The sequence below is a fragment of the Haemaphysalis longicornis genome, unplaced genomic scaffold (genome assembly GCF_048455015.1).
Source record: "Haemaphysalis longicornis isolate Haplotype H1 unplaced genomic scaffold, Haemaphysalis longicornis Haplotype H1 scaffold_13, whole genome shotgun sequence".
NCBI lineage: Eukaryota > Metazoa > Arthropoda > Arachnida > Ixodida > Ixodidae > Haemaphysalis > Haemaphysalis longicornis.
The window spans coordinates 83,768,866-83,782,870 of NW_027526233.1; the positions used below are offsets into that span (position 1 = coordinate 83,768,866).

At 51.5% G+C, this 14,005-nt stretch overlaps 1 protein-coding gene across 1 annotated transcript in view; it reads right to left on the reverse strand.

Annotated features, from left to right (window-relative positions):
• LOC144164365 (rho guanine nucleotide exchange factor 38-like) overlaps positions 1–14,005 on the reverse strand; it is an 83,487-nt gene that overhangs the window by 33,203 nt on the left and 36,279 nt on the right. Inside the window, 4 exon segments of the mRNA XM_077694875.1 lie at positions 2,234–2,360; positions 2,465–2,585; positions 10,092–10,161; positions 13,092–13,214. Of these exon segments, the coding sequence (XP_077551001.1) occupies positions 2,234–2,360; positions 2,465–2,585; positions 10,092–10,161; positions 13,092–13,214 (441 nt within the window).

Genomic DNA, 14,005 nt, shown 5'->3' on the forward strand with positions numbered 1-14,005 from the left:
AAAAATAAAACATATACAGTGAGGCCGCTTAGTAATATATGTCGCGGGAGCCGCAAAAATCCACACTAGAAACGGTACTGCACTATGAACAAAACATGAGCGAATCCAATCACATCACCTCTCAATCATCCTCTGTTTATGCTCACTAAAACGAAGGCCTGTTAAAAATAGCGGCACGGTCTTTATTTCGTCTTTTTTCTTTCTTCTTCCCATCAACGCTACTGCAGGGTTTACAAGTTGCTGCACGGTTTCACAAAGAGCGGGCACAGCTTTAACTTCTTTGTGTTTGTGTTTTGAGCGAGCACGTCGTTTATGAGCGGATGCCACCAGACACTGGGATAAGAATGCAAGCGGGATTTCCCCCCCACCCCAACTTGCATTTGCCATGCCGAAGGCAATTCCTTATCAATCAGCACAGCATACAGGTAGGGGAAACCTTGGGCATCGCGGCTCCTTATCTCCAGATGTTCGAAAAGGGAAACGACGGTCGCTTGTCTGCACCATAGAGTTTCTTACCATATAACTAGAGGGGAAACTGGCGCTGCGATCGTACGCCTCAATGGGCGTGATGGATAATTGTGGATTCGGATTGGCACTTGATGGCTCGCGGAGCTTACTATGGATTGCAGGCAGTTTCGTTTTCGTTCTGGATTTACATGAACGCATTTGCCTAGGCTGGGTGTTGGGAGGAGTGATCAAAAATATGTTTCTCCTTGAACTGCATGCCTCGCGTGCACTGACGCCGCCCTGAGTGGAATGTTTTATAACCAGAGTTGCGAATTGGGCGGGTTATCAATGCATTGCCGCACAGTGAGCATGAAAACAGAAATGACGGCGCTCTGTGCGGTGAAGTTGTCTGCTAATTAGGAGTTGCGGCGCTGCTCATTCGGCAGAGCAATGCATTGTCAAAGCTGGTCAAAGCTGACGACGGTTGCGAATCACTTGGAACAGCCACACCTTTCGTGCGAACGCCGGCTCCTACGGCGTAGAACAGCAGCACCGGCGGCTGATAGGAACGCAGCTTGATGTATATCACTATTTAACTTCTCCAAAGGTAATCGGTTTCTTTTTTCTTATGAGCACAAAACTTCGCTTACTATTACAAACCACCAGCGCCGAAACTTTTACAAGTAGTTTTTAAAGAAGTCCGCGTCCTGCTGTAGTTGGCGAAAAATGGCAAACCTGCTCCACAAACCTTCTCGACTCCGTGTCTGCTTGTTATTTAAACGCACCATTTTATTTCGTAAAACACCAGTTTTTCGTCACTTACTTTCTTGTTTGCCATGTAATTTATAAACGGAGAACCGGACAATAAGAGCTTTTTTGTCAAAAAACACAATTTGCGCAGCCATAAGCCCGTTTTGATCCTACGCAATCCGGTTCCACAACTACCCATCATTCCCACTGAAGCGCAAGCGCCTCTGCCATGTTTGCGTTGACACTAGCGCCAGTTTCCCCTCTAGTTATTTGTATGAAACTCTATGGTCTGCACGACATTATAACAGAAATAACTTACCACATAAGAAGGGGGCAGGGGCTCACGATCTTCTGAGGTGTGTCAAGAACGGCACTTGTGGTCGTCACGTACGCGCAAACGGAGCACATGAACTAAAGGGTGACTATTTTTTTCTTTTCTTTGTGGAAGTTAGAGAAGAGCAAGGAGCACACACTGCGCAGGATACGGCTCATTCTGTCTTTCTTTATTCTTCCCCGCGACCCTCAAACGATGCCCCAGCCGTGCCGGTCGATCAGCGGACCTGCCAAAACAATCGCACTACAAACGGTATTACGCTTTGGGCAACCGCTCCATAAGTGGTAAGCTTATGCAATGACTTCTATGGGAGGCTTACCGGTGGCCAGGAAAACCCACGCTACCTGGTCCTGCTCTACAAGAGGTTACGTTATATAAATAGTCTACACAGTATAACGGTAGAATTATCGGCGGCATATCGGATACAACAATATAATTCTGGCTGCCCGGAAGGTGTTCAGCACACACCACAAAAATTTGACTGAAACTTTGATAAAGAGGGAAAGACGCGAAATGACGAACGGCTGCATGTGCATTCACCAAAATGGTGAACACGCACGCCGCCGCTTTGTCAGCAGGAAGCACGTGACCAAAGTGACAGCCAGTCAGCCAAGGCTTCAGGTGGATTTACCATTCACGGCCAATTCACCGAGTCGAGAACAGGGCCCTGGAGCAGTGAAATGCACAGGGGAGCCGTCTCACCGATCAGCTGCGCCGACTCGGGCTTCACCAGTTCTTCTTCCAAAGCCCTGAGCAGCTGGGACGAGACGGCGATGACCGCGTCCATGTTGCCAAACAGGGTCGCCGCATCGATGTCCAGGCTCTGCATCTGGGGCCAGCGCAAGGGGGGAACGCAGCATCAGGGGACGCCCCGTCTGGCCGCACTCCGGCCGCACTCCGGCCGTGCTCCGGCCGCGTTCCGGTTGCACCTACCCTGCTGCGGGAGGCATCGTTGAGGTACACCTGCGCACACATCTGCAGGGCCTGGAGGTAGTCCCGCTCAGTCTGGAGCAGCTCGGTCAGCACGCACTGGCGGTGGTCCCGCAGCTTGCGCCTGCACCCATCCCGGCCACGCTCAGCAAAGCGCTGCTGCTGCTGCACGGTGGCAGCAGCCCTGTCTGGGCTACACCCGGAACAATCATTCTGCCGTTCCCCCTGTAAATTCGGCTAGTCTGCCACCCGGGCCTTTCAGCAGGGTCCACTGCAGTGTAACTCGCCACTTTTGCTACTCAGACACTTCCCCACAAACCAAATTGCAGTCTGAAAGCTTTTCCTGACAATAGTACTTCTGTGCACCTTTTTGGAGTCCAACTTATATGCACCCGTTCCTGTGGTCTTGCATCTCCCGTCGACATCAGCCCTATTGTAACCAAGGGAACGAAGAGGCCAGTGCACAGGAAAGAGGAGAAAAAAGGCAAGACGAAGGTGCGAGGGGGAGGGCAGCACATAACCATAATCAAATATGTGCGAATAAGTCTTGCCATTAATTCCAGCCATAAGGTTACAACTGTGATAATAAGTGACTCCAAACAGGGCGGCAGCGCACTACGAGATAACATCGGGGCAGCACGCAACCTGGTGTGAATTGGCTGATGAGACGATCCCTTCCTGCGATGCAGCAGCTGTGCACCATCACGAAGAGGACTGCAGCACGCATGCGCTGGAATTTTGCATTGCGGAGCCTCACCAGCATCAGCAAGAGAGTCATGGCTGTGGTGATCCAGCTAAACAAGAGGCACAGCGCCGAAACATTCATAGCACACGCGGACGAGGACAAGAAATGGGAACACCACGCAGCGCTACTTCCCGCCAGTGTTTATGGGAAGGAGAGAAAGGAATAAACGTCCACACTTTTCGCCCTCTCACCGCCACAGCCCACGTGCTGCAGCCATGTGAAGAAATGCCGACTGCTTACCTGTTAGGCTTAACGATGGCCCGCTCACAAACAATTCCGCCTCCCTCATCTCTCGTACCGACTGTTCTTTATGTCTCACTCGGAAAGCAGTACGCAGCCGCAGTCGTGGCATTGGACCGACAAATGACCATCCCGGTGGTCGCTAACGTTTTGCCTGCGCTCTCGCAAGCGGTCGCTGAGACATCGGCCAGTCTGCCCGACACATTGCTTTTCCCACGACAGCGGAACTTCACATACAGCACCCCTACCCCGCCTTCTACAAAGCGCGTCTGATGCTGTTTTTCACATACTACAGGCATTTTGCAGAGCTGCTTCATTTTGTTAGGTGCAGGCCGAACTACTTTTACATCTATTCGACAGGCAATCTTTTATACGCGGTGGGACGTATTATGCAAACATGGAATCACTGCTACTTTCTGGTCATCAGCCTTCTTCGAGTGGCACGTTTTGGCCTTTATGTAGTTGGGTGTGCCCTTGGCTACAGAAACAAAGACACCCGCAGGGCACCCAACTGCAAGCACGCATTCTGATTGCTTGCTAAAGCTAGATTGTATAGAATGATGAATTTTTCTGCAATGCGACACCAACTCGCCCAGGAGTCCATACTCATAAGCGGTGCAGGTTAAAGATACTATAGGCCTACACACCAACAACCATGTACAATCATGAAGCCGTAGACAGCCTCTATGAGGACGTCGAACGAGCAATGATGAAGGCAACAACGCAGTTCACGATTGCGATGGAAGACTAACGCAAAGGTCAGTAAGAAGCAAATAGGAGAAAGGACAGTGGAAAACCTCGGTACAGACAATCGCAACAGTCGAGGAAATGCACTGGTGGGATTTGCAGGGAGAAATAACCCGAGACTGATGAACACGTCCTTCTAGTACAAACGAAAGAATAGGAAATGGAGGTGCAAAAGTCCCGACCGAACAACCAAAAACGAAATTGACTGCCTTCTAAGTGACAAGCCGGGTATCAGCAGTGACACAGAAATGCTAAGTAAGATTTGGAGCAGCGATCGTGGGATGTTGAGATCTGAATCTCAAAAGACAAAGAAGGAAACTCGTGAACAGTAAAAAAAAACCGCATGGAGTCAGTGAAAGCCATAGATCATGGGAGAAGTTCACAATAACTCTTCAAAACAAATTCGCACTTGTGGACGAGCAGAACAAGGTCAGTGCACATAGGCTAAATGACAACCTAACATCTGCACTCAGTGAATCAGCAGCAGCTGTGGGAGAGGCAACATGCAGGGAACAAACTGGAAAACTAACTGCGAAAACAAAGGAACTAATTGCCAAACGTAAGAACAAGAAAGTGTCGAGTCCACACCAAGGTTCGCCACACGATGCCGTCATCGCAATGCTTGCCTCACAAACACATTGCACAGGGTCCGAGTCTCTCGCGGTTGGGCAGCACAGCAGGTTGGCAGGCCCGGGCACAGCCTGCAGCCGCAGCCGACGAACGTCGGGTTCGCGCCATGATGCGACCCCAACTCCCAGCTCGAGGTGGTAACAGAAACGGCCGTGCCCACTGAGGCTGCCCGAAGGCTCACGCCTCTCACGTAGGCGCCAGATCCCGCTGCCCCTGGGTTCTGTGGCCGCTTCGACTGCAGGTCCTCCCAAACAGTTGGCTGCCAGAAGGTCGGTGGCACGGCGGGCCAGAGCAGCAACTGGCGGTAGCTCCGCGGGCCGCGCTCGGCCCCGCCGGTGGTTCAACAGGCCATCCTCACTGTCCGTGGCAATGGTGACTAGCTTGGCTTGCGGTGGTATCTGTTTGCAGGTCTCGCTCTCACTGACTGGTGCAAACCATTCTCAAACTTAAGTCGGGAGCAGCGGTACTCCGCAATCTCCTGCGACTGGCCGGAAACCTTATTGACGACCTCGCCAAATGGGGTAACAAAGCTGCATGCCTGAGGGTTCTTCTCTTGCACGTTCGCTTGCTCGCAGAATTGCGAGTCCAGCAACTCTGCTCCAGCAGCCATCCCCACCTGGAGGCAGCTCGCCTGACTGCTACGGGTTGTCGACATCGAGACACCCGTCCGCGTTATTTCGGCCTAGTGCGTTGGACGGCAAAGCTGCGTGAGCATCAAGCAGGCGGGGCTCCTGCAGTTCACTCGCAGCAATACAAGCTGCCGTAGAGCCAGTGCCAACCGCATACCAGCGGCTTACAGGTGCACATGGCTCCGAGGACATACTGTGGCGCCACCTACGAGTGACGTCACTTGTAGGACACCGGATTATGCTGTCGTCTGCTAGAAGACATTTTCTGTGCTTATGCGACCACACGTTTTGTGTGCCCCCTCCTCGCGGTTTTGATGCAAATTACAGAAGAAAGTTGCCTACAGACCAAATAATCCGGGCAAGCAATCAACGGCTCGCTTGTTCCCAACGACACCGCTGCGGCTGGGTAGTTGCTACCATCGCCACCGACAGCTCGACGTCACCAGCGTATCACTCTGCAACAAACGGGCAAGCAGAACGATACGTGGTCGAACTGAAGAGAGCCCTCTCAATGGATAAACGCTGCTCCATACAGTGCCGACTTGCAAGGTTCCTGTATCGGCAGCCCACAACCGTGCACACAGCTACAGAATGACACCTGCGAGAGCAAGGTTTGGCCGCGAACTTTCATGCCCCCTCGATCTGCTCAAGCCAGAGAAAGAAACGACACCTCTGATCCCCAGCAGACACTTAATCACATAGTTTCGCAGAAGGGGAAAGGGTGCTCATCCGACAGTTCTTGAGAAAGCCAGATTGGATTGGAAGCGAACTTCTGCGCCGCGTCGGACCACAATCCTGGCTGGTAAAAAGCGCCCTTGGAAAGGTTCGCCGTCACCACAACCACATCAGGAAAGCAAGCCAGAGCAGGACACCAACGGATTGGAGCACAGCAGACGATTTCGCCGACACAACGCAAGAGACGCCGTCGAGTTCTGCTGTTCCACTGTTACCAGACCCACTGGATACTCCAGATGTTTCCTCCCAACCATAGAACTCGACGTCTCAAGCAGGGACTACCCGGAAACTGCGACCACCCGAGGCTAGGCGGCCTCCAGACCGCTATGGAGACTTCGTTTTCAGTTGCTTCATCTAAGGGGGCAAGAATTGATATGTCGCCAGAAGATGACAGCGACAATGTGAGTGAGAAAGGCACTAGGTGTACGTCAAACGCGCGCCTCAAACGCGAAGCGCTGGCCACTGCTTTCTCCGACGCCCGAGCTACTGCCTATGCTCCTACCTCTTGAGTTTTAATAAACTGCCACCCAGCCATTTATAGCTCTGCAGACGCAACATAAAGGAAAACTTTTCTTGAGCCCAATTTTTTGGTCTAAGTTGGTTCATGCGAATTTCGGATGATACAAATATATATTTCGCGGTCCCGCTAGGTTATTATCATCGAGATTGTACTGTACTGTGCGTTTAGAGGGGCGCAGTTTGGAACATCATGTACCGTGCTCCATTGGGCACCAGCGCGTCCAAGTACTGCCATCTTATGGAGCCCGAGGTAACACAGACGCTGCGGCACATACATGGCGGCGCGCATGAAGAGTTGCCAGCATACGTGCCTCGCCAGCAAATACGAACTATATCGAACTGACAGGTGTCTCTTGCGAGTTTGCTATAACTGGGTTTGACTATGTGTTGTGGCTAGCAGTTCTAGTTTCTGGTTGTCAAGAGGATCAAAATCAGCTGCTTCAGTCCAAGCTGTAACACTGTCCACATAAATGGTGAAGTGGGCAGCTGTGCCAACTTCCAGTTGCAGTGCCACTCTAGCAATGGCTACATTAAACAGCACCGGTCCCAAAAGGAAACCTTGAGGGACTCCACGGTTTACACAACAGGTAGTTGGTTCCCAGCCAGGGTGTGAGCCGTTAAGTGTCATCAGTCAGCCTTGTGGGAAGGCTTGTATCCAGTTTTGAGCTCTCGCTCGAGGCTAGGCCTTAGCAAGTTCCACCAAAATAACTTTTGTAGCGTAAGCTACACTGGCCGAGATTGAGCAGTTTTGCATTGAAGGGTCGTTCTGCGCAAGCACAAGAGACATTGGATTGGATTAGCTTGGCTTGGCTTGGATTGGATTAAAGTGGATTGTGTTAGATTGTATTGCGTCATAGCCGTGGCAGACGCACTGGAGCCGGCGCGTCCCCAGGTGTGCACCTCAGCTGCGCAGTAGCCAAGTCTGACGCTGCACCGGAGCCGCTTGATAGCCGTTTCGCGTGGCTCGTGAAGAGTCGTGCTGAGCATGCGCGAGGAGCAGTGACTGGACTGGACTGGACTGGACTGGAATGGACTGGAATGGACTGGATTGCTGAACCTTAGCTCACGCTACGCATATCCTGGCATAGCAGAGCTAAGCCACTACTAATTTTTTTAGCTGGCGTCGTCAGACACCTTGTGTACAGTCTACGCCCGTTACAACGGACCCTCTGAATCCGGAAAAAAAACGTCCGCTGTAGCCGAAGTATGCAGTATCCGACCGGGGGGGCTATGAGCCCTACAGTGGGTACTTTGACCGATATTGCATGCATAGTACATACACTTTGTTCTTTCTACACGCCTGCAGCACCTCTGCACAGTGTTCGCACGAGGGCAAAGAATCGCATAAACACCGTTTCCAAAACTTAGCACCGGCACTTCGAAAAGGCCTAGCGCATGTGGTCAAGCGTGTAAAGACGCAAGATGAGCTGAGCAAATAACGGAAGAATATAACTAGGCGCAATTATAAACCAGCTATAAACCATCAGTCGTGCCCATCAGCATTAGCTAGGCTCTTTTAAATCCCCTCACGACGAGGCAGGTTTTCCCAAAACCGTTCGTCAAACAAATCGGATCGCTGCCCGACGTTCCCTCAAGGCAGATTCCACATTTTTAGCGATCTTATTCTGGTCATTGAAACAGATGTAATGAAATAGTCTGATGACAGTCAGCTGTAAAATCGAAAGTTAGACCTGTTGGACTGCGCACAGTTACCGGCAGATTGCACACAATGGATGGGGAACAGCCCCTACTTGAGGCATTTCTTACCTTTTTCACCGAACGGAACGGGAACGATGCATGCGTGGGAATAATAAAAGCCGAACTTCACTGAACCCGAGTTTTTTATTACATAAAAAAACGGACGAGGGCAGACTCGCCTCCGAGTGCACCACTTCGAGTATTCGATTGCCCTGTTTTCAATCTCACCGGAGTCGCGTTTATCGGCAGCGGCCTTGTTCTTGACGGTACAGCGGACACTGTGCTTAGACAGGCCTGTACTTCTGGCGATGTCAGCCTGTTTTTCCTCGTGTTCAACAGCGTTAATTACGCTTAATTTATCCGACAGTGAAATCAGCTACCCTGCCGCTCATGCCGCTGGTCGCACAAAAAAAAAGCCACTGGCTTGGCTTGGCTGCGCCAACGACCCGGCTGCCAGCAATGTTGCCAGACATAATAGTTTTCTTGCCAAAATAAACGAAAAAGCACACCGGGCGCCGGCCCCGCGGAAGTCCGCTATAAACGTTCAGTCGAAACAATTTTCACCTAAAATTTAGTCTGTTGTAGCCGATAGTCTGCTCTAGCCGGGTCCGTTGTGAGCGGAGTGGACTCCATTTAAAATGCATGGGTACCAGACAAACCAACAGAAATGGTCTGTTGTAACCGAAAGTCTGTTGTTGCCGGATCCGCTGTAACGAGCGTAGACTGCCAATGGCCACGACAGTGTGTGGCTCTCGTCTTGCAAAGTGGGATCGGTCGGCGGCTCTGTGCAGGAGCCAGCGCGTGTGTCCACATTGGGACGAAAGCCTGTTTGGCTGGGGTGGAAGCATGGTTGCACACCCTCTGAATAGTAGATGGGGCAACTGCTAACTAGTCTCTCAGTTATTCTGCATCTGAGTGGGGGGTGAACAAAGTGGTGTGTGGACTGATTGATTAGGATCCCTTGAGCTGTGATAGGCTGGTCATGTTTGGGTATAGGGAAGGTCAAGTTGAGCTGACCAGGGATGAACCCTCGTTCCCGGAGGTCACTCACTTGAGCAAGCAGAACAAACGGGCTCCACGTGGCAAATTTCTGAGGTGTTTCCACCTTGCGCCATCATGGCTGGGTGCAGAGTGCGGGCGTCATTGCCTAATGGCTGTGCGATCATCACGAACGGTAGGCCATGATTTGTGTCTAGTTTGGAATTGGGACGTCGTGGAAAAGTTCAGGGGCTGACAGCCTGCTCTTTTCTGTACTGCCACCAAGGCTCAATTGCAGCCACGGAGGAGCAAAAGCCAATCCCACCTGACGAAAGGCCTGCTGAGAACCAACCGACTTTCTTCTTAGAAGTGAATTCAGCTTGCGTTTCGGGAGATACCCGGTGTTCAATGCAGGCTGTCACAACAGTCGCAGGCTGTGGCAGCATTTTGGCCCACTGAGGCTTGCTAGGAAGGCTAACGGAACTGACTGGGCCAGCCAAAAGGACAGCCCTAACCCAAGCAACACAGGCACAATGTTGTGCCATCGAGGCACTGGACAGACTAGGGGGCCAACATCAACCCCATCCTGCCAGCAATCAACCCTGGCTAGCACCAGAAACCCGGCCCCGACAGCCGAGGCATTCCCGCGACAAAGCGACAGCCTCTCCGCATCGCAAGGCACCCCGATGGGGGCAGGCCAGCAACTCACCGCTTCTCCTCGTCCTGCCTGGCTGCTGGGCCGGCCTGGTTCGTGGTGTTGCTCGATCCAGAGCAGGCCTCTGGAATGGGCCACAAAGCCAGCGTCCACACCACTGCCTGTTCAGATCAATCACTGCTTTCCACGACCAATGCCTCTAAGCCAACGCCTCGTGGTCAGAAAATGGGCTTTCAGAACACTGAGGCCAGTGAAAGATGCCGCATGTGCAAAGGCAACATTTTTCTCGAGAATGTCCGCTATCGCTCAGGGCTCTCCGCACAGTGCCTTTTGCCACTTCCCCTCCACACAGCAGCGAATATCAGATAAGGTTGAAGCCACAACTGCCTCGTGAACGGCACGGTTATCGCCTCATGCTCATACCTGTGGGAGATCCACGTAAATGGCCGAGATTTGCCACTAAAAACCTGGCTGTGCTGTTATGGCTTCAACAGCCCATGCAGCTAATGCACCAAGAGCAAGCATGGTCACCATGCTGGAGAGCTCGCTAGACCGCCTCTGCAAACCCACCCTTTCCCACAGGCTGAAACGGACGCTGCATTTCGGTGGAAATAGCAAAGTTCACCGCTGGTGAGCTTGAACTCTCGCATGCTAGTTGCTAGAGTTAACAACACTCCTCCTTTCACACTTTCGACACTCTGGGGTGTTGGCCTGAAATAATTTACAGAAAATGGGCGCACCATTCTGGAGTCTACTTCAGCCCCCAACACTTGTTTGAAGAGTATCTGTCAGCACTTTCCAGGTATAGCCAGTTGCAGTAGCAATCGCTGTTATAGACAAGCGTTTTACCGACTGGACATGCCCCGTCGGAGTCTATGAGATGCCAATGCTAGACAGACGTAGGCCTAACGAGTTCAACTTCACAAAACTAATGTGCTTTCAAAAGGAGGCCTATTCGAAAGAACGAAAAAAGCACAGGAAAACCCGTGGAACAAAGGCAAACAAACAACACAACACACATTTTCAGAAATGTGCCTATTCAATAGCAATAGGACCAGTGTTGTCCACGACATGCTACACAGAACGTTTTTTACTACTGGTGCCATTTGGTGAACTCAAGACTACAACTCTCACTTTGTGCCGTGCAGTTTCATACAAGTGGAATGAAGGTGCTCTGCAATGTTGCCTTTTGCTCGCAATAAATCAATCATTCAATTTTGTGGTGCCCTCTACAAATAAGACCAAAAATGAACACTTTTGAGCTGCATTTTTCGAGAAAAGGTTCGTAAATTAAGATGGATCATGAAATTGGCTTCGCTGTTTTCGTTAGTCAAAGCACTGGTCTCAGCGAGTGTCTCAGAGAGAAGTGGCGTATCTTCGTTTAGTGGAGACTTGAATTACATGAAGTTTTGACTGTATACAATACATTAGCCTTGATCAGAGTTTCACTATTCAAGGATTTTGAGACACCAACAGAGTATAGGTTAGGCTGCTCTGCCCCCAATAAAATGACACAATTTGGGCCAAGTACGCAAAAGGTAGACCCCCTTGACAACATTGGCCTGGCGTCCACTGCACACGCTAAGGAGTCAAGATGGGCAAAGCTTAGGCCTCGGTCCCGTACTGCCGAAAAGTGCGCTGAATGAGCCTTTTCCCAGTAGCGCTCTGCGCACGCCCTACTCTCGCTCCCAGTGGCCAATCCGCCATTCTTAGGGGAAAACAATGTCAACAAAACGACGCCTTACTGGATTAGCCAGTTGCGAGCGCCAAGCCAGCCAAATGCTGCTCTGTTCTCGGAGCGCTGCTATTTTTTGTCCTTTTTCCTCTATTTTTATCTCTTTTTTTTTTCCTTAGCGTTTTCCCTTTAACGTCATTCGCTTCTGTCCCTGCTTGCACAGTTCATCATGTGCCCTTTTCGTCGCTGTGTTGATGTTGAGAGGCAACGAATGTGCGTAATGTTTCCGAAGGGGCGGCTGCTGCCCCACACTTGTGCTGTGGTAGACTGCGCGAAGCGCTCTGTGGCCGGAGCCTTTTAAGATGCACCCAGGCCGTATCTGCCATCCGCATGACGAAGCAGCTTGCGTGGGATCGTAATGCCACTCCAGCTCCCCAGTGGCGATGGCTGGCAGACTTTTAGACTACGTGCCGTACCCAACCACGCTGTGCCGCACGCGATGTTCCATTTCAAGATAGGTACAAGCCTGGCACTACCGGCGCGGTGCAGAACGCCCGTTACGTGTGTTGATATGCCACGCCCTACCTCTAAACCGACCTAAAAGATACCGGGCCACTTTTATTTACAAAAGGAATGGGCCGAATTCGGCCAAGGGAACATTTTACCACACCACGGGTCTTGGAGAAAAACACTTTGTTTCAAAAGCCCCCGGTTCCGCCCCTCGGCTGCTCCCAGGGCTCTTTTGGCAGTTGCGCTCCACGCGAAGCAGCAGGTGCCGCTGGGTGCGCGCAGGAAACACTGCGCTTGTACTCACAGGGGAAAGGAAAGTCGCACACACGCCGAAACTCTACATCATCATCATCATCATCATCATCATCATCACCAGACCATTAACGCCCACTGCAGGGTAAAGGCCTCTCCCATAGATGTCCAGTTATCTCAGCCCTGTGCTAACTGCGACCAATTTATCCCCGCAAACTTCTTGATCTCATCTGCCCATCTCACTTTCTGCTGCCCGCTGCCACGCTTGCCTTCTCTAGGGATCCGCTCTGTTACCCTTAATAGCCAACGGTTGTCTTGCCTTCGCATTACATGCCCTGCCCACATCCATTTCGTCTTCAGAATTTCTACTTATATGTCCTCAACACGCGCTTGTTCCCTCACCCACACCGCTCTCTTCTTGTCCCTTAATGTTACATCCATCATCTTCCGCTCCATTGCGCGCTGAGTCGTCCTCAATTCAAGTTGAACCCTCTTGGTGAGCCCCCACGTTTCTGCCCCGTAGGTGAGTACCAGTAAGATGCAGCTGTCACACACTTTCTTCTCCAGGGACACTACATAGGCGCATCAGAAACTCTGCACAGGCGCATGCAACTGACCCAGTGCTGCCGTCCGCAGGGGCTCTGCAGGGGCCAGTGGCACGGGTGGTGCAGACCGGCGGGGCAGCGCAGCAGTTGTTGAGCGGACAACGGGCGGTGGCCGGGAAGGTGCCGGCCGGGTCACTGTGCACAAGGACGGCATCGCCAGACCCCCGCGCAGTCACTCACTCGCCAGGGCCACACACCACCCAGTGGCACGACAACCAACACGACACCGGCCAAAGTCATCACCCGCGGTATTTTACAAACATGGTCGGCTAGACACCCCGCATGCTCACCACTTTTTAACCTTGTACCGGAACAATCAAAGTAGAAAGAAATATACTGGGAGGCTAAACTCACCTAAAAGATATCAAACAACCCTAAGTTTCAAGAAGAATGCATAACATTCATCTAAAAGGACATGTTGTGGTAAAGAATGAAATCGCCGGTCTCGCGAAAAAAAGTTAATCCCACATGGGCTCAAACCCAGGCCGTTAGTGTGGAAACCCAAGACTCTATCCCTAGGCCACTGAGACCAAAGAGGCAAGCCCAATTTAGCAGATAGTCTGGGGCAGTTTCACAAGAACCAGTAAAGGGCCTTTATATCAAACTATCAAGTCCCTACGGCCTCTATTTGAAGGCCATTCTTTTTGCTCTGCTTGGTTATGCACATCTGGGGCGGCACGTTTTTCGCCAGCTGAGCCAACTGATGGAAACATTCTGCGACACAAATGTGGATGGCCTGAGCGTGAAATTTCGTCGTGGTTATTTATCCTGGGCTGCTCATACTGAAAAAAAAAGTCCTTCCACTCGTAATTATCGTGCATCAGCCCCGCGGTTCTTGCCATAAGGGCACTGACGGTGAACTGGAAGATGACATGCAACCCTCATATTTGCTGTGGTTGTACTGATTTTGTTTGTAAATCGCCTAC